Source organism: Aotus nancymaae, unplaced genomic scaffold, assembly GCF_030222135.1.
Source record: "Aotus nancymaae isolate 86718 unplaced genomic scaffold, 86718_ANA_hifiasm-v0.15.2.pri h1tg000006l, whole genome shotgun sequence".
Lineage (NCBI taxonomy): Eukaryota > Metazoa > Chordata > Mammalia > Primates > Aotidae > Aotus > Aotus nancymaae.
The window spans coordinates 81738763-81759793 of record NW_026988417.1 but is presented as its reverse complement, the minus strand read 5'-3'; the positions used below and the strand labels follow the sequence as shown (position 1 = coordinate 81759793).

Genomic DNA, 21031 nt, shown 5'->3' with positions numbered 1-21031 from the left:
TTGCTCCAGTTTCCAGTAGCATATTCCTCATTTCTTTGTGAACCCTCATCAGTGGTGTCCTTAAGGTCCAGGAGTCAATGAAGAACTGGTTCAAGGCATTTGAGGCCTTCTGCATGATGCTGCCCAGTCTCCTTCCACTACCCCTTTCCCAGGTCACTTCCACATTTTAGATATTTGTTATGGCAGCATCTCTTTTCCAGGTACCAAACTCTGTATGGTAGTGTAACAAATTACCACACATTTAGTGGCTTAAAACAACAAACATTTGCTAAGGGTCAGGAATCTGGGCACAATTTAACTGAATCCTCTGCTCTTGGTCTTACAATGCCAAATTCACAGTATTAACTGGGATGCATTTTCATTTGAAGGCTTGAGATTGGGGAATAATGTGCTTCCAAACTCTTTCAAGTTGTTGGCAGAGTTCATTTCTTTGCAGCTGCATGACTAAGGACCCTAGCCTCTTACTGTGTTCTTATGGCTGTAGCCCCCGTGAGGTCCCCATAGTTCCCTGCCACGTGACCCTCTTACAGCCATCTCACAACTTGGCTGCCTATTTCTTTAAGGCCGATGAGAGAATCTCTCACTTAAGTCTTCTAAGACTGAGTTTCATCCATTGTAACATAATCATGGGCGTGACATCCTATCATCTTTGCCAAATTGTATTGATTAGAAGCAAGTCATAGGTTCTATCTACACCCAAGTGGAGGGGACCTTCGGGTGTATATTCCAAGATAGTCTAGTAGATTAAATAGTATCCCCCAAAGATATCAGGTCATAATCCCTGGAATGTGTAAATGTTACTTTTTTTGGAAAACAGACTCTTTGCAGATGTGATTAAGATAGGGATCTCGAGATATAAGGATTATCCTGGATTTTCGAGGGATGGGGGAGTGGACATGAAATGCATTCATGAGTATCCTTATAAGAAGGGGGCAGAGGGATATTAAACACACATAGAGAAGGCCATGTGATGATGGAGCAGAGAGAGATTTGCAGATGTTGGCCCTGATTAAAGACTGGTGCGATGAGCCTATAGTCAAGCCATGCTGGCAGCTACCAGAAGCTAAGGAAGGCAAGGAACAGCTTCTCTAGACCTTTCATAGAGAGCGTAGCCCAGCTGACACCTTGATTTTGTCCCAGTGATAGCGATTTTGCTCTTTTGGCCTCCAGAGCTGGAAGATAATCCTTTCTGTTGTTTTAAACAACCTAGTTTATGGTAATTTGATACAACAGCCTCAGAAAATTAATACAGAGAATTAGTAAATGAGACCTAAGTGGTGCTTTTTAAATGCATTTTTCTGGTTATTCACTGAAGCTAAGTATCTTTTCATAAGGTTATTAACTGTTCTGCAACATTTCCATCTCATGTCTTTCGTCTCTTTTTCTTTCGGACTTATCTTACCTATTGATTAGTAAGAGTTCTTAACATACTGTAACTATTAATCTTCGTCGGTTAAACATGTTACTAAAGAAGTTTATCTTTTTACAATCTGTAAGTTATCTTTTTACCTTGTTTATGGGATGTTCTGCATTCAGATTTATTTTCAACTATTCTTATTGTGAAAAATTTTAAATATATTCGAAAGAAGAGAGAATAGTATAATAGACCTTCCATGTGCTCGTCACTTAGCTCAAGTTATTATTTTACCCCAGTAGTATTCATTTCTACCTTTAAGGTTTGTGCTTTTTGTGCATTATCTAAGAAATCCTTAAATAAAGATTGTGTTGCTATTATTTGTGTGGCTAGTTCTGTTATGAAAACCCTCACTTTTTTACTTTTATATAAATATATGTAATAATTCTTAATATATTCGAAGGACAACTGGCCTCAGTGTTCATCTCTATCTTCTTCCTGAACAGCCTATATTTTTCTTATTCAGCCCAAGCTATTGATTCAGAACTCAGGAACTCACCAATTGCCCCAACAATGTCATGCGTGTTACCGTAGAGCTTGAAAATCCCATGCATCCCTATAAAAAGGCTAATTATGCAGGAGATTTCAAAATATAAGTCTGCGTCAGCTAGCAGGCATTGTTGTTTTTACTAATTCCTCTCTTTCTTTTTCCTGTTTCTAGTGTGCCTCCTGGGCTTGAAGGCATGAAGGAACAGGACCTGTGCAACAAGATAATGGCTAAAATTCTAGAAAATTATAATACCCTGTTTGAAGTGGAGTATACAGAAAATGATCATCTGAGATGTGAAAACCTGGCTAGGCTTATCATAGTAAAAGTAAGCAACTTGGTTTTTAATTTTCAGTATTGCTATAATTTTGGACAGAAGATTTTATTTAAGTTAATTCTTTCTTATAAAAATTCCATATGGATATAACTCTCAGGTTATTATTCCTATGTATAGTGAGTTCTTCTTATGAAATCTATTATTTCAAATGTTTATTTAATTGAATATAGCCTTCTGAGTTCAAGAATAATAGCAGTTTTATGTTTTCTTGTTGATATAAAGTGATCTCAAAAACACTTGTATGAGCCCAGTGTTCTGGTCAGCTGACTGCACTACTCTTACTACGGAAGCCTGATGTTACAGCAGGAGTGAGAGCATATGGCTGTGTTCAGGAGTGCTATATTACTAACTGGATTGCAGATTCCTGAAGACAGTATTACTGTATCTTTTGTCTCTTTTGTGTCTGGCACAGTTTCAAGCTCAACCTCAGATTTTAAGTCCCATATATTAGTTTTCAGTAACAATCATCAATAAAGGAGAATATTTTAAAAACCTGTAAAGGAGTCCTTGACAATACTATCTAAATCTTTTTATACATTGATAATTTTATAATATGCCCTGTATATATTAGGTAAATGCCTGTAGGTCTCCCAATACCTAGAATTGAGAATCAGAGGGTAAACATCCAAACAAATCCTTCAGATATGGGTAAAGAAGGAAGGCATTTTATTTCTTTTTCATTTACATTGAGGCATATCATGATAGAGCAGGTATGAGATTTCCTCAAGAGGTTTCTTGAAACTTATTGGGTTTATAGACTATAACACATTCTTGCTGATTCATATAGCAATGAATGATAAAATCAGAGGCACTTGGTTTGCGCACTTAAAGGAGTGTTTTATCTCTTCTCCCAGTTGAGGTCATGACTTTGAAGAAAGGTTAAAATGGTATGAGTATCAAGTAGCATCCTACGAAAGGATCTGAAACTAGATTTTCTAGTTTGCTCAGTTAAAATGATAAAATGAGATAATCGGAGACTATCAGTTGTAAATCTGAGTTAGAAGTAACACAGTAGCTGAAAAAAATGTGTCAGTGATTCACAAGAGAAAATACAAAAAAACATCACTTCAGTTTTGCTTCAGAAAAGTTAAAATAAATGATTTCTTAAGTAGAAAAAAATCCCCCTCAAGTTTGTTTCTCTGGTGCCTATAGTACTTTGAAAAGAATCTCTTTTTAAAATGTTAAAAGGTGATTAACTTTGTTTCAGCAACATCTCTGAATCACATATACCCCATACATATATATGTACAACTATTAAAGAACCCATAGTGATGATGAAAAATGGAAATTTTAAAAATCTCTTATAAATGCTTTAACACTCATGCCTTTTTACTAGGGCAGATAAAATAATAAGGTGAACCCAAAGTATAAGGGAAGTAGTTAATATAATCTTAGGCATGGCAAGCTTGCTGTGATAAAGCTAATTGCTGGAATATGCCAGTGGGAAGTTGAGATGGTTTGGATGTTTGTCCCCTCCAAATCTCATGTTGAAATATAGTCCCTGGTGTTGGAGCTGGGGCCTGGTGGGAGGTGTTTGGATCACGAGGGCGGATCCTTCATGAATGGCTTAGTGCCATCCCCTTGGTGATGAGTGAGTTCTTGCTGTGAGTTCACAGGAGATCTGGTTGTTTAAAAGTGTGTGGCACTTCCCCCCCACCCCCGCACTCTTGCTCTCACTCTCGCCATATGATGTGGCTGCTCCCCTTCATCTTCTGGCACGATTGTGAGCTTCCTGAGGCCTCGCCAGAGGCAGATGTTCTGTACAGCCTGAGGAACCTGCTGAACCGTGAGTCAATTAAACCCCTTTTTTAAAATAAATTTCCCAGTCTCAAATATTTCTTTATAGCAACACTAACAGACTAACACATATGTTATTTGTTGTGCAAGTAAAATCACATCTATTGAGATCTGTGGAAGAGTGCCCTGCTTGGAAATGCTTGAGTGACTAGGTTTAAGGCTGGTAGAGAACATAGTATGAGAGTATAAGGTAAGACACATAAAATGATAATTCTGTGGGAGCCAAATACAGACATCTTAGGTAGATAAAGAAGAATATAAATGCTGCTCTTTTAATGTGAGTTTCAGATCTGGCCTAGAGACAGATAAATGTCATGATTAGAAACTACGTTTATAGTCTCTGGAAGTGTCATTCTGCCAAAGCAGAATTTTGATACTTTTTTTTTTTTAACTGATCTTGCTGGTGGTCTCTTTGAGAAAGTAAAGAATATGACAAGATGTGTGTTCTCTGAATTTATCATCCAGTAAGGATGAAACAGAAGTTATGGAAATCATTTTAAAAGGATGTGCTAATGCCATTTTAAAGTTCATAGTAATAAAAGGAGAATATGTCAGCCACATTTAAATATGTAAACATTGACAATGCTTAGAAAACAGATTTTTTGAAAATTGTAAAGATCGTAGAAACATCAGGTAGAAACTAAAAGGCAGATGGATTTAAAAGAAATTGAGAGTCTCAGAATAAAATCATTAATATACTGAAAAATAAGAAAAATGAGAAGACAAAGAAAAGTTATCTTTGTGTTCATTTTTTCATATAAGTTCAGTTTTTGGAAGGATGAATACAAAGATAGGAAATGGGGGCAAAGTAAATGATAAATACCCAAGAGTGACAAGGACATCTAATATCTGAGTTGAGAATAAGGTGAGTCTCATGAAAACTACTTAGATATAGGACTTTTATGGGGGGAAAAGACTAAACATACACACTGACATACCTCTGTATATCCCAGTTTGGAGAACAGAGTCATAAAGTGTTGAAGTTTCTTCTGATATTCTTGCATGCTAAATGGAGATTTGGGACCAGAGAAATATGTTTGGTTGTATTTGTACCTAGATGAAGAACTTTGACCAGAGTATTGAAATATGGAGTCTTTTTCTATCATGGGCTATCAAAGCCTAATGTCTGTTTCTATTGAGCTGACTGGTCAGTAGCTGCAAAATTGATCATGGCTTCTACAGCACATTCATCAGCCTCACTTCAAGACAGACTTCCTCTGTCTGAAGGCCAAGGTAAATAAGAGGAAAAGTTTTTTGGTTTTGTTTTTGTTTGTTTTTTTGAGACAGAGTCTCGCTCTGGAGCCCAGGCTGGAGTGCAGTGCTATGATGTCAGCTCACTGCAACCTCCGCTTCCTGGGCCCCAGTTCAAGCAGTTCTGCCTCAGCCTCCTGAGTAGTTGGGATTACAAGTGTGTGCTACCATACCCAGATAACTTTTATTTTAGTAGAGATGGAGTTTCACCATGTTGGCTAGGCTGGTCTTGAACTCCTGACCTTGTGATCTGCCTACCTTGGCCTCCCAAAGTGCTGGGATTACAAGCATGAACCACTGCGCCTGGCCAGGGGAAAAGTTTTATCAGTATGACTTCCCCTTGTACTTTGCTTTCCCTGCCATTCTTTAGGAGTGAACCTAGATCCCTACAGAGTTTTTCCAAATTCTGCAATGGTTTGGCCGTGTTGACCAGATCTAGTTACCCAGTGAAGGAAATTTTGGATGGATCTCTTAGCACTGTGACATTTGGAGAAATATGAGAATGTGTATGTTGGCCCTTGGCATTTTAGCCTACACTTTGTTGAATTTGGCAAATAGTCTTCACAGTCAGTGGTCCACAGTTGTGGCCATTTCTTGCTTCACTTAATATGGAGCTTTCTTTTCTGTCTTTCATTATTTTTGTTTTTATAGGTTTCAATAAAGGAATTTATATAGAAACACTTTTATTTTGACAAAATGAAAGGTCAAGGCTTTATTTCTGAATAACTGGGTTAGGAGGAGCACATCTTTCCAGTAGGCATCTAACAGCCAGTTTAATTTCTCCAGCTGCAGCATAATTCTAGATTTTCTCTTCAGAAGGTATTCTAAATCCAGACATTAGTGAAGCCCCATTCAAGAACTAACTTAATCATCCAGATATTTACATACACAAAATTCAGTGAGAAAAGTATGGTTAAAATAATGGACCATGAACTGTAAGTTGAATTCATTAAATCCAAGTATAAATAATTATTTGTTGCCTCCTAGGAGCAAAGCATTGTTCTAGGCACAGAATATAGCAGTGAACAATAGATGAAAATCTCTGCCCTTATGATTCTTGTATTCGAATGGAAATATAATAAACAACAGCCAACAAAAAAAGAAAAGAAAATATGTAGTGTGTCAGATGGTGATCTATTCTGTGAAGTAAAATAAAGCAGGGAAGGGCAGAAGTAGAAGAGTGGCATTTGCTTATTTAAATAGGATGGTTAAAATGCTGCATTGGCAAGAAGACATTTGAATAGAGACTTGAAGGAAACAGTGGACCAAGCCATGAAGACACTTGAGAGAAGAGTTTTTCAGGCAGGGAGAAGGCAGTACAAAGGCCTTGAGATGTGAGTATACGTGGTGTGTCTGATGAGCAGTTGAGAGGCCAGTACAGTTAGATTACCATGAGCAAGATGGAATTGAAAGGAAATGAGGCCACAAAGGAAACAAGGGATAAGCAGGTAGTGTCTACTCATAGATCATTTTAAGGATGTTGACTTTTACTCTAAGTGAAGCTTTTAGTCAGTATTAAGCAGAAGAGTGCTATATTGTAACTTCTGTATTAAAAAGATTACTCTACGAGGCCCTTGAGAGGGATAGGCAGAAGTAGAGAAACCCATTTGGAGTTTATTACAATAATCCAGGTAAAAACAATGGCAATTTGGACATGGGTGATGGTAATGAAGATGATGAGAAGATCTGAAGGTAAGCTAGGATGTGCAAAAGCAATACAATTGGAGGTACTAGAAACTGTAGTTAGGCTAAAGAATGTTTGAGGCAGAAGTAGATGAGCAAGCAAGCTAGAAAAATAGGGGCTGCAAACAGGAAATAGGAGGTTTGCATATTGATTTTGGAGGTTGAGCTATCTGGAGTGAAAATAAGGCTTAAGTTGGCAAGGCGCGGTAGCTCACGCCTGTAATCCCAGCACTCTGGGAGGCCGAGGCAGGCGGATCACAAGGTCTGGAGTTTGAGACCATGTGGCCAACATGGTGAAACCCCATCTCTACTAAAATACAAAAAAAAAAATAAAATTAGCTGAGCCTGGTGATGCGGGCCTGTAGTTCCAGCTACTCAGGAGGTTGAGGCAGGGGAATTGCTTGAACTTGGGAGGCAGAGGTTGCAGTGAGCCAAGATCATGCCACTACACTTCAGTCTGGTGACAGAGTGAGACTCTGTCTCAAAAAAAAAAAAAAAGAAAGAAAGAAAAGAAGGCTTAGGTTGTATTTATGAGCATGATGGACTCAAGTAAAGAAGATGGTAAAGAGATGGGAGGTGAAGATACTGATGGTTTGTCCTTGTTGACCCTGAATTTACCCAGGAGGGTGGCAGATACTGAGGGGGACAGGAATCTATGAGCCTGGTTTGTCTAGTTTGTATATAAGAATTATGAATATATATTTAATAGGGTTCACGCAAACAAAGCCTCATATGTATGCACATACTATAAAATAATGTGATTAGCATGTTGTTAAATATCTATCTAGAAATATCTGGATGGGCCAGGTGCAGTGGCTCATGCCTGTAATCCCAGCACTTTGGGAGGCCAAGGCAGGCAGATTATCTGAGATTAGGAGTTAGAGACCAGCCTGACCAACATGGAGAAACCCTGTCTCTACTAAAAATACAAAAAATTAGCTGGACGTGGTGGTGCATGCCTGTAATTCCAGCTACTTGGGAGGCTGAGGCAGGAGAATCGCTTGAATCCGGGAGGCAGAGGTTGTGGTGAGCCAAGATCACGCCAGTGCCCTCCAGCCTGGGCGACAAGAGTGAGACTCTGACTCAAGAAAAAAAGATAAAAAAGAAATATCTAGATGAATATTAACCTATTCCAGATAAACATGTCATGAGACTTTCTTTATTAGACAGTGTTGCTGTTGCTCATTATATCTTTAGGAATTTTAAAGTTGTCTTCAGAACATATGTATGTCATTCATATACCATATTCTTCTGTATATCATTGGACTGGGAAATCTTTGTACTTTAATGCTTTATTTGATTGTGGGAAGTAATCAATAGTCATTTTGAGCCATGGCATATCACTAAGTTGAGGAGTGCTGATTATATATTAACTTTTGGGTTTAAAATTTAAATCTGGCTATAAAATGATTATACTGATTTTCTTATGTGACTCATAAGCAAACTCTCAAAACCGTTACTAACAAATGCTCTGAACAAAGCAAAATATTAGAATGGTCTTCCATAGTGATTAGTTTGAAGGAAGTGCTCACATTAATATATGTTATGGCAAGTTTGATCACAAAGCTCATTTTTAAATATATTTGACTTTCAGGTTAAAAAGTTTAATATTGTTTGTGTAGAATCAAAGTCACTTACCATATAAATTGATATGTCACAGAAACTTACTAAGCCATTTCCCATGTCTTTTTCATGCTCAAAAACATTGCATGTGTCTCCATTTTCACTTAGGTCCACAGCCTAAGCACAATTAGCGTCAACAAATGTTTGTTCACTTTTTTCTTATTTAATGCAAAACGACTCTGTGCAAAGCTCTGCACTAAGTGCTAGAGAGCTTCAGAAAATAAGTAAGACATGTCCCTGTCCTTGGGGGACCTTACAGTCTACAAGAGACAAACAAAATCAGTGTAGGAACACAAGGGCAAAAGGGAGAATAGGGCCTTATGCCAGGCAGTGTGCCAATCACTACTGACAGTAACCTTGTGAAGTAACTGATCTTAATGCTGGTTTACAGGTGAGGAAATCTAAGGGTAAATTGCCCAAGCTCACACAACAGTAAATGACAGAGCTGGGTTTTGATATCAAGAAATTACTGATTAGAGGCCTAGTAGAGAAACAACCAAAATCTTAGAGATTTAACTTAGGCCATCAGTGCCATGAGCTTTTATACATATATTTATTTAATGAGTATGTACTATAGCAACTTAGTGTCAGTGTCAGGAAAGTAGTTGAACTCTGTTCTTTTGACTCCTATGTGTTTACACTATTCCTAACCTCTTCTGTAGCCCCTCAAGAATATTATAAACTTTTGAGAAGCAGGGGAGTCATAACAGGAAATAAAAGCTGTTTTTGTTTTTTTGTTGTTTGCTTGTTTGTAATCTGATTGCAAGATTTGTGTGGGTAAACTTACGTAGTAAGAATGACTAACTCATACCCATCAAAATCCATATGTTATCATTTTGAGCAGTTACGAAACTCAGAGGTAGCACTAACTTAGAATTCATTTGCTCCTTTATTCAGAACAAATCCTTCTTTTGGTCATGAGTTATAATTTTTAGATAGATTCTGAGTTTGGAGGTTAAAAAAAGTTGAAGGATGTATTTTTAAAATGCAGTGATTAAATAGCATGACAGATCATACAGCTGAGATCAAGATGGCCGAATAGACCCAGTTAGTATATGCCTCCTTCACAGAGGGGCACCAGAATGTTACAGAATATTAAGTAGATACATTTTAAACAGATTGTCTAGGAGAAGACACTAGGATTCACCAGAGAAGAGATGGGAAACAGAGATTAGTAAGGAGAGGGTTTGAGGCAGCCGTCATGACCAGGTACTGACTGAGAGCCAGGAGAGGCTCCTGGACATGGGGAAACAGTAAAAGAGAAATCCCCAGGGCTCTACACTCTGAAACAAGCTTTTATAGTTTTGGCTATGAGTGAAACACTCAACCCACTAGAGCCTTTAGCCTGATACATGGAGCTCCAGAAAGGGAACCCACACAATCCCACAGCCATCCAAGCCTAGAGCAGCCTCATCTGAATGCATTGTGACAATGGCCTAGATACTGAGGATCTACAGACACAGCTGCTGCCACCACATTGCTCCAAGGAGAGAGAGGGGAAACCAGGCACTCTCATGCACCCATGGGAGGTCCCTGCCTGTGAGCTGCTGTTGAGACTGAGATGTGAGTGGACTGCACTCCCCACAGCTTCTTGTCCAGGCTGCTTGCCTGAGAGGGACCCCGCTCTTTCTGGTCCCAGGCCCAAGCCACCATTTTGAGAGTTTAACACTAGGCTGTGCATCACCATTAAGCCAAGTTTGAGGCAACATGGCTGCATTCATCACCTAGTCATGGAAAGGACAGGGAAGAGCAAGCTTTCCTAATCTTAGGAAAATGCATATCACCCAGCTATGGAGAATAGGCAGCTCAACTCACTGTTGCTTTCAGCAACATTCACAGACCACACGGGGCCCAGTGGGTTGCTCTACCACTGCTATGCCATCACCCACACCACTTCAGTTGCCTAGGACTTTAAGAACCCACTCACACATGTAGCCCACCACTGTCACAACTAGCTTCTCTGAAAGCCACCGGGAGGCCCAAGAATCAGCCATCCAGGACCCACTAATACTGGAGCAAGCCAGAGTAAGCTGCTCTGGGGCCTTAAAACAGGGACACTTACTCCCTTGCTGCCACTGCCAGGGCGCAAATACTGGCTCAGTTGATGTCCAAGTCACAGGCAAAACTTCACCATAACCTCACCTAATAACTACTCTAAGCCACTTAGGAAATCACAAATATCACTGACCCTGTGTATTGCTGAGTATCATACAGAAATTATACTACCTCAGGCACCCAAAATCAAAGCCAAAGTATGCTACTCAGCCAGCAAAATATATCTTCAGGACAAAATTCTCCTCTAGAAAAGCAATTTGGAACAAATGACTACTACATACAGATATGTAATTATCAAAGGAACGACACAAAAAAACATGAAAAACCATGGAAATATGATGCCACCAGAGGACCACAAGTGTCCAGCAACAGATCCCCCTCAAAAAAATTCCTCAAAATTCCAGGTAAGGCATTCAAAATATTGATTTCAAAGAAGCTCAATGAGAGGCAAGCTAATCCTGAAAATCAATACAAAGAAATCAGAAAATCAATTCAGGATATGAATATGAAATGTCCCAAGGAGATTGATATCTTAAAAAAAAATGAGCTCAGTGGCTTACCTCTATAATCCCAGCACTTTGAGAGGCTGAGGCAGGAGGATCACTTGAGCATAGGAGTTCAAGACCTGCTCAGACAACCTGGCAAGACCCTGTCTTTACAAAAAAATGCAAAGACTAGCTAGGCATGATGGTACACACCAGTAGTCTCAAGAGGCCAAATGGGAGGATCACTTGAGACTGGAAAGTTGAGGCTACAGTGAGCTGTGTTTGCACCACTGTGCTCCAGCCTGAGTAACAAAGAGAGATCCTGCCTCAAACGAAAAACAAAGAAGAAATTTTGGAATTAAAAAATTCATTGAAGGAAATACAGAATACATTTGAAAGCTCCAACAATAGAATAGACCAAGTAGGAGAAAGAATATCAGAACTTGAAGACAGGTCTTTTGAAATAATGCAGTCAGACCAAATTAAAAAAAAAAAGGTAAAACGATGAACAAAGCCTTTAAGACATATGGAACTACAAAAAGTGACTGAACTTACAAATTATTGGCATTCCTGAGGGGGAAGAATGATAAAAAACATTTAGAAAGTCTATTTAAGGAAATAATTGATGAAAACTTCCCAATTCTAGCAAGAAAGTTAGGCATCCAGATATAGGAATCCCAACAATCTCCAGGAAAATACATTGCAAAAAAACCTAGACCATGGCATTTTATATTCAGAACGTCTGAAGTCAAAGTAAAAGAATTTTCAGATTAGCCAGAGAAAATAGTCTAGTCATCAATATAAGAAACTCTTTCAGTCTAACAGCAGACATTTCAGCAGGAACCTTACAAGCCACAAGAGAATAGGATGGCACTTTCAAAGTGCTGAAAGAAAAAAAACCGTCAGCCAAGACTTTTATATCCTTCTAGAGTATGCTTTATAGATGAAGGAGAACTAAAGATTTTTGTCAGACAAGCAAATGCTCAGACAGTCTGTCACCACTAGACTGACCCAATAGGAAATGGCTAAAGGGGTCTTAAAATTGGAAATTAAAAGTTAATATTCACCATCATAAAAACACATGGAAATATAAAAATCACGGTTCTTATAAAGCAATCACAGAAAGGCGAAAGAGAAAATAATCAATTGGTAACATGACAGAATTCCATCAAACCACAAAGACAAAAAGAGAAAAGAAACAAAAAGAGAAAAGAATTTATAAAACAATATGACAGGATCAAAGCCTCACAAAAAATATTAACCTTGAATGTAAATGGATTAAATGTTCCACTTGAAAGATACAGAATGGCTGGACACAGTGGCTCACGCCTGTAATTTCAGCACTTTGGGAGGCTGAGGCAGGCAGATCACAAGGTCAGGAGATCAAGACCAGCCTGGCCAACATGGCAAAACCCCATCACTACTAAAAATACAAAAATTAGCTGGGCATGGTGGCGCACCCCTGTAGTCCCAGCTGCTCAGGAGGCTGAGGCGGAGAATCACTTGAACAAGGGAGGTGTAGGTTGCAGTGAGCCAAAATCACGCCACTGCACTCTAACCTGGTGACAGAGCAAGATTCTGTCTCAAAAACAAACAAAAAGAAAAGATACAGATTGGCAGATTGTATTAGAAAGAAAAAAGCATGATCCAACTATATGCTGCCAACAAGAAACCCACCTTACATGTAAAAAGACATATAGACTGAAAATTAAAAAGTAGAAAAAGATTTTCCAGGCAAACAGAAACCAAAAACTAGCAGGAGTAGCTATACTTATCTCAGATAAAACAAACTATAAATCAAAAACAATAACAAAAGACAAAAAAGGTTTTATTTAATGCTAAAGGGATCAATTCAGCAAGATATACTGGGAACCCTACACTGGAACATCTTGAGTCACAAAACAAATAATATTAGGCATAAAGAGATAGACAGCAATACAGTAATAATGGGGGACAACAGATCATTGAGACAGAATTTAGACTTAAATTGGACTTTAAATGGACTTAGTAGACATTCGCAGAACATTCTACCCAATAACTATGGAATATACATTCTTTTCATCAGCACATGGAACATTCTCCAAGATATACCACACATTGGGCTACAAAACAAGTCGTTACACATTTTTAAAAATCGAAATGATATCAACTATTTCCTCAGATCACAGTGGAATAAAAGCTAGAAACTGTACAGAAACATGGAAATTAAACAGCATGCTCCTGAATGATCACGGGGTCAGTGAAGAAATTAAGACAGAAATTTTAAATTTTTTGCATCAAATGAAAATGAAAACACCAAAACATGTAGGATACAGCAAAAATAGTGCTAAGAGGGAAGTTTATGGCATTAAATACCTATATTAAAAAATTAGCAGCCTAACTGCACCCTCAAGGAACTAGAAAAATAATAACAAAGTAAACCCCAAGTTTGCAAAAGAAAGGAAATAACAAAGATCAGAATAGAATTAAATAAAAGAGACCCCCTCCCCACCAAAATACAAAGGATCAATGAAATGAAAATTTGGTTATTTGAAAAGACCAACAAAGTCGATAGACCACTCACTAGACTCACCAAGAAATGAAGGGAGAAGATCCAGATAAACACAATCAGAAATGAAAAAGGAAACATAATAACTTACACCTCAGAAATAAAAAAAAAAGTCCTCAAAGACTATTATGAACAACTATAGCCTCACAAACTAGAAAACCCTGAGGAAATAGATAAATTCCTAGAAACGTACAACTTCCTGAGATTGAACCAGAAATAAATAACACTCCTGAACAGACCAACAATAAGAAAAATTGAATCAGTAAAGAAAAAATATCTACCAAGAGAAAAAAAGCCTAGGACCAGTCAGACTCATCAGAGCAATCAAGCAAGATAAAAGAAAAACAAAAAGGCATCTAAATTGGAAAAGAGTAAGCTGAATTATCCCTGTTCATTGATGATACAGTCTTATATCTAGAAATCCCTAAAGACTTCCCCAAAAAACTATTAGATTTGGTAAAGGCTCAAGATACAAAATTGATGTACAGAAATCAGTAGCATTTCAATATACCATTAAGGACCTAGCTGAGTACCAAATCAAGAAGGAAATCCCATTTACAGTAGCTACAAAAAATTTTTTTAAAAAGCAGGAATATATTTAACCAAAAAGGTGATAGATCTCTATCAGGAGAACTACAAAACACCAGTGGAAAATAAAACTGTAGATGATACAGGCAAATGGAAAAACATCTCAGTCTTATGGATTGGGATAGCACTATTCACGATAACAAAGAGAGAATTAACCTTAGTGTCCATCAAAGGTGAATTGGATAAAGAAAATGTGTGTGTATGCATGTGTGTGTGGGTGTGTGGGGTGTGAAACACTAAAAGCCCAGACTTCACCACTGTGTAATATATGCATGTCAGAAATCTGCACCTGTCCCCGTAAATATATAAAAATTAAATTTTTTAATAGCATGATAGAGGGTTATTTGCTTGAATTACTCAAATAGGCACCTTTTAGTAGTAGAAACTAATTAGATTAACAAGAAGTATAAAGTATTAAGTAATGAAAGTAGTATTAAAAGTTGGAATGCTTTATGACTCTAATTTTTGGATCATACTCATATATTTACAGTTCAGATTGCTGTTGATTCTTCTCTCCAGACATTTTGTTTTATAGAGTTATTACAGATAAACACTAGAAAGACATGTTGTCTCAAGAATCATTGCAATAGATTTAGATGTAACACATTGCCAAGTGTTACATTCTTTCCTATTACAAGGAATAATTAACAGAAGACAGACTAAATTACTTTTGTTTATGAAGCTGCCATTATGCTACGTAACGTTTAAACTGTTTCCAGTCAGATGGCAATACTTTATGACTGTTTATTAAAGAAGTTGACTGCTTTCAATCATTATACTATGTATATTTGGCGAATAAGAGGCACTCAGTAAATGGCAAGTGAATATTTGAGGTTGTCAAAGATCACTTATGTTTTCTATAGAACTGAATTTCTGATAGTTTCTTCAGTTGATCTCAGAATGGAAGTTATACTTCTGTGGGCTGGAAGTGCCTAGAAATGGACATCCTTCCAGAGATGGGGGTAAGCCTTATCCATGACTGAAAACTGTGGGGGTATAAATTCCCAACTACTTTACTCCTCGGTTGGAATTATTCTGAGGTGTGTATTTTACACTGTTCCCCAGGCTTTCCCTTAAGTTTAAGCTTCAGAACCACTGTGGGAGCTTAATAGTGACATTTCTTGTTGGCTCCTTTCTTCCCCCTATTGTCACCCTCATTCCACCACAGAACCACCGGCATAAACTACTTGCTCTCTATCTTCATGGCAGTGTCTACTTCTGGTTAAGTTGGTGCAGGTACAACTGAGACATCTCTAATTGTACCCCCTTTATGAAGCCCTTGCCATCCTCCAGGTACAGTTAATCCTCATCTCCTTTGTTGTCTTATGACACTTTCTTTCTCCTTCTGTTTGAACGTTCTGCCTTGGATAAGTTGGGGGTTTTTTCCCTCCTGTGTTGCATAGTAAGTTTTTCAAGTGTGAGAACAATATCTCATATTTACTTATACATTGGCTTTTAGTTGTAAATCAACTCATACATTCTTGTATCTCCTAAAACACTTACTCTAGTTCTTTATATTTATTCAAAGCATCCACTAAATTACAACACATTTATCTAAGTGAAAGTTAACTCAGATTTCCTTCAAGAAAGTCATAGTAACTATTCTGGGCATTAATAATATTTCACATTTCTGGTGCATACAATAAAAGTTTGCTTCACAGACTTCCAACTACCTAATTTACCAGGTGAATCAATTCTGTGCATTCATTTTTAAGACATGCTGACTGCTGTTCATAGCAATTCTGAACACTTGTGACTAATAGGTGACCCTCTTGTATACCTGCTCAATACAATTTTTACTGTATGCTAACCAGGAGTCAATCATGTTTGTTTCCAAACCTGTTTATGCCAGTTACTGTTTTTTATGACACATATATGGTTTAGTTAAACAAATGTAGTGTGAATACAACAATATAGCTATTTATGGGAAAACTGTATCAGAGTAGTTAATGGAAGCTTCTGTAAGAGATTCTAAAACCGTGGTGGCTTAACAGAATCAAAATGTATTTCTCATTCACTTTGCAGTCCAGTGGATTCAGGAGCCCTCTTCATCTTAGACCAGATTTCATCAAAGTTTGCCTTATCAGGGAAAGAGGAGGATGAAAATAATTTGGAATATTTTTATGACAAGATCTAGAAGTGGCTTGTCATGTGGCTCCCAATTTAACTGGAAGAGAGGCTGAAAATGGTTTTCCTGATGCCCAGAGGGAGAGGATGAGGAAATGGTACGATATACCCAAAGCGTTGTCACTGCTGCAAAAGCTCAGTTGAATACTTAGGAAAGACCTAATAATGAGTCAGGGCTTTATATCTTCACTCCACATAGGTGATACATTATGGTTGTGGCTTGTACAAGAAAGATTGTATGCAGAAGATTATTTGTTATGATTTCCTACTTTAGTTTACCTTGGAATTTCCCTCACTTGCATTGTTTTCTGATCTCATTAAATAGGAAGGACTCTTCATGAGAGGCAGTATTCTGTACAGATGAGAGCAGGGTTTTAGAGACAGATTGCCTGGCTTCAAATTCCTTTGCTGCCACCTATTAGATGTAGGACCTTAGACAAGCTGCTCATACTCTCTGTACCTCACTTTCCTTACATATGCAATTTGGATAGTAAAAGCACATACTTCATAGGGTTGCTGAGAGGATCAAATGAGTAAATGTGTAATAAGCACTTAGAAGAAAGCCATACATGTAGTAACTACTATATAAGTGATAGCCAGTGTTGTTTTTATTTTCGTTATCATTACCATCAATGCTACACGATTTAAATTCAAAATTGTCTCTTGAGTGTCCATAATATAAAAGACACTATAATAAATATTCATATAACTCAAAGTACTTCCTTTAGTTGAAAAGAACAAAAGCCAACTCTGGGTAAAATCTGACAAAAGAAAAGGAAAGGAAAGGAAATTCTACAAATTAGACTTCCCAGAGGACATTTACTAAGATGTCTATGGGGTTCTGAGAAGCAGACAGTGTGAGAGCTGAATAGTGTCTTCCACAGACTGCCACTGGGAGAGTCTGCTTTAGCTGTTCTTAGTTTTTGAGTCTTCTCATTTCTGGTCAAAATTATATTGAATAGGTATCTGATTGACATTTGAAAGTTCTTGGAAGACATGCCCAACCGTTCATCAGAGATACACTTTTATTGAAACACTGCATCCGATCAGAGAAGAGTGGTTTCCTAAAACTACATCTTCCTCCAAAGAAGGGAAATTGAGTATTGGATGTGCAAAAACATTAATTGTCTACTTCTGCGACATAAAGAGAGAAAAGACTGAAAAGTCCTTTAAGCATCTGAGGTCAAGGATGGAAAATAGGATAAGCACATAAGCAATTAGCACAAGCAACAAGTGACCCCAATTATAATGTACATGTAGGGTAGATATGACAAGAAGAGTGGGTTGAAAGGCTTTGGATGGCAGGAATAAGAATTTACATTTGATGATAGGCAGTAGTAATTAAAAGTTTCTAGGAAGGGAGTAACTTGGAGTCCACTATGGTTTGGATATGGTTTGTTTGCTCTACCAAATCTCATGTTGAAACTTGGTCCTCAACGTTGGAGGTGGGACCTGATGGGGGGTGTTTGTGGATTCCTCATGAATAGATTTATGCCCTCCCTTGGAAGTGAGAGAGTTCTTACTGTATTAGTTTCTGCAAGAGCTGGTTCTTAAAAAGAGCCTGGCACCTCCCCCTTACCTTGTGATCTCTACACAGCTTGGCTCCCTTTTGCCTTCTTTCATGAGGTGCTCACCATATGCAGATACCCAAACATAACTTTCCAGAATCATGAGCCAAATAAATCTTTTTTCTTTTTAAATTACCCAGCTTCAGATATTCCTTTATAGCAACACAAAACAGACTAAGAGTAATAAAGTAGTAACAATTAAGTAATTAGATATTACTTAATAGTAATAAGTAATAAGATAATAAGTAATAAGATAAACTGAAGGAGAGGAGTCAGAAGGGGTTGTTTTTGACTCATCAGTCTATTCAGCTATTCAAGCATTTATTGAAAGCCTATTAGCCAGGCAGTATTCTATGAGCTTTAGAACTAGCAGTGAATTTTAAAAATAATACCTGCTGTCATGAAGTTTACCTTTTAGTGGGATGGGGCACAGACAATTAAGGAAGTTACTATGTCATCTAATGATAGATTCTGTAAAAAAAAAAAATTAAACCATGATACACTCTTGAAATTAATGGTACTGTATATGAGTTTGTGAGAGAGAAGGGAGCTGGGGAGCTGTTTTATGTGGAGAAGTGAAGGAAGTCCCCTACACTAGGTAGCATTTGGGTGCTACCGCTCAGTGGTAGCACTGGTTGCCATTTTCTGTAGGGCAATTTTTAAGAGACTTAAACACAATTAAGGTTATAATTGTGTTTCGTAAGGCATATAATTCATAATATTTTACCTGTGAATATTATTGTTGCAGTTCATAAAGTAATTATAATGAGTTTGAAATTCTATGCAGAATTTGACTACTTCTCAGCCTCCCATTTCTACTTCCTTGGGCCAAGCCAGAGAATTACAGAGTTTTCCCCAAAAGTATATAGTGAATATCTAGAAAGTGCGATTTTAAAATTCAATTTATTCCTTTCATTAATGTAAAGATAACATTATATTTCTTTTGAGTTTTAAGAAAACCTACTTTTTTTTCAGTCAATCAAATTGAGATTCATTTTGAGATACAGATGAATTGCAGAAGAGATTTTTATGGGGTTGTAAAGAGTGGTCTGTAATCTGCCAATTGTGCATATTGGACCCTGGTTGTGTACAAAGTAGCACTGTTCTACATGCTTTTTCCTATAAGAGGCCTCAGCCATGGGCCTTTGCTTCCTCAATTTGTAATCTTATCAGTAGTGCTCTCTGTCATCTGCTCTCCAGATCACCAAATCTGACCAAATCAACTGTTGTGAGTTTGACCCCAGCACACAAAATGCAGTTCCTCCCTGTTATAATGTAGCTTCTTTTACATCTATCCTCACCATCTGAAATATGAAAATGCATTATTATCTTATTTCTAATATCACAGAGAGTCCACCAAATTTCTCAAATGGTTGGAAATTAATATTAAAAGGAAGGGAAATGTAGAAGTTGACAGTTTTATTAGTTCATTCAAAAAATATTTATTAAATATACACTAAAACTAGAATACACTGATCAAATATCCTTGCCCCTCATGAGCCTTAAAGAATTCTTGGAGTGATAGACAATCAGTAAAAAATTTAAGTAAATACTGTGTTGAAATGAAGCCTGTTAATAAGAGAAGAGCATAGTCAGAGGAGCCACCTTAGTTGAGGTTGTTAAAGACGCCCTCTCTGAGGAAGTGACGTAGGAGCTGAAAGATAAGAATGAATCCACAGCTATGCTAGAGCAGTGTGAGAAAGCATTCCAGGGAGAAAGAATAAGAAACGTGAATGCTGGAAGGCCGGAAGGGACTTGGGGTACTTAAAGATAGGAAAGGCCATGGTGGCTGGGGCATAACGAGGGAGAGGGCAAATGGTATGAGATTAGAGACGTAGGCAAGGGCTAGATTATTGGGACTGTGTAGGTCATGGCAAGGAATCTGGATTGTATTACAGAAATACAATGATATGTATTGGAAGATTTGTCAATGGAATGATATGTCACTGGAAGATTTAGGGTAGAGAAGTGACATCATCTGATTTACATGTACAAAGTTTGTAGAAGGCAACATGTTTGAAATAATTTAGGTGAACAATGATGGTTATGATTGGAGTGACTGTGCACATAGGAAAGAACAGACAGATTTCTGTTTATCTTGAGATAGTACTGACTGGACTTGGTGGGTTGGATGCAAGAGGTATGGGAAAGGGAGGAATCAAGTTAGATTAAGTTAGATTAGTCATTGTCTTGAGCAAGTAGGTTCCATTTACTAATCTAAGGTAGACTCAAAGACTGTCAGAATTTTTTGCTGATAATTTATAAGCTCAAGTTTGAATATACTATGTATAGAGTTGCCAGTTAGACAGTTAGATATAAATAATGTGAGCTGAGGAGAAAAATCAAAGACAGAGATACAAATTTGGGCAACATTATATATTGGTTGTCTTTAAAAGCCATGAAGGTAAATGATTTCATTATATCATTTGGAAAAAGAAGACTTCTCTGTATCAACTCTTGAGTCACTCCGACTTCCTTCATTCATTTATTCAACACACATTTATTGAGTTCCTACTACACCAGGCACTTCTCTGTGGCATTGTGATCACAGTAGTGAGTAAAAGGAGACCAATTATTTGCTATTGTAGTTGTCGTCATAATCTCATCCCCCTCCTCCTCCTCCTCCTTTTTTTCTTCTTCTTCTTCTCCTCCTTCTTCTCCTTCTCTTTTTTCTTCCTCTTCCTCTTCATTCTTCTTTCTTCTCTCTTCTGTCTTCTTTCTTCTTTAGGGTTTCTGTCACCCTGGCTGGAGTGTAGTGGTGTGATCATGGCTTACTGCAGGTTTGACCTCTTGGGCTCAATAGATCCTGCTGCCTCAGCCTCCTGAGTAGCTAGGACCACAGGAATGTACCACCATGCCTGCCTAATTTTATTTTATTGTATTTGTAGAGATGGAGTCTCACTATGTTGCCCAGGCTTAGACTTCTGTTTAGTAGAGTAGATATGTAACTTTTTTGTATAGAGGAGGAGCAGCAGCCAACGACCCTGTATGGAGTTGGTCAGGGTGAGTAAGAAAATGTTTTCCCCCTGTATGATGAGTGTGTGTGTGTGTGTGTGTGTGTGTGTGAG

At 37.8% G+C, this 21031-nt stretch overlaps 1 protein-coding gene across 6 annotated transcripts in view; it reads left to right on the top strand.

The window, feature by feature from the left end:
- Window positions 1–21031, top strand: part of FAM13A (family with sequence similarity 13 member A) — a 385882-nt gene that overhangs the window by 188287 nt on the left and 176564 nt on the right. For all 6 annotated transcript variants that reach the window (XM_012437742.3, XM_012437744.3, XM_064369163.1 and 3 more), the window contains one exon: window positions 2076–2229. In XM_012437742.3, the coding sequence (XP_012293165.2) occupies window positions 2076–2229 (154 nt within the window). The remainder of the gene's footprint in view (window positions 1–2075; window positions 2230–21031) is intronic.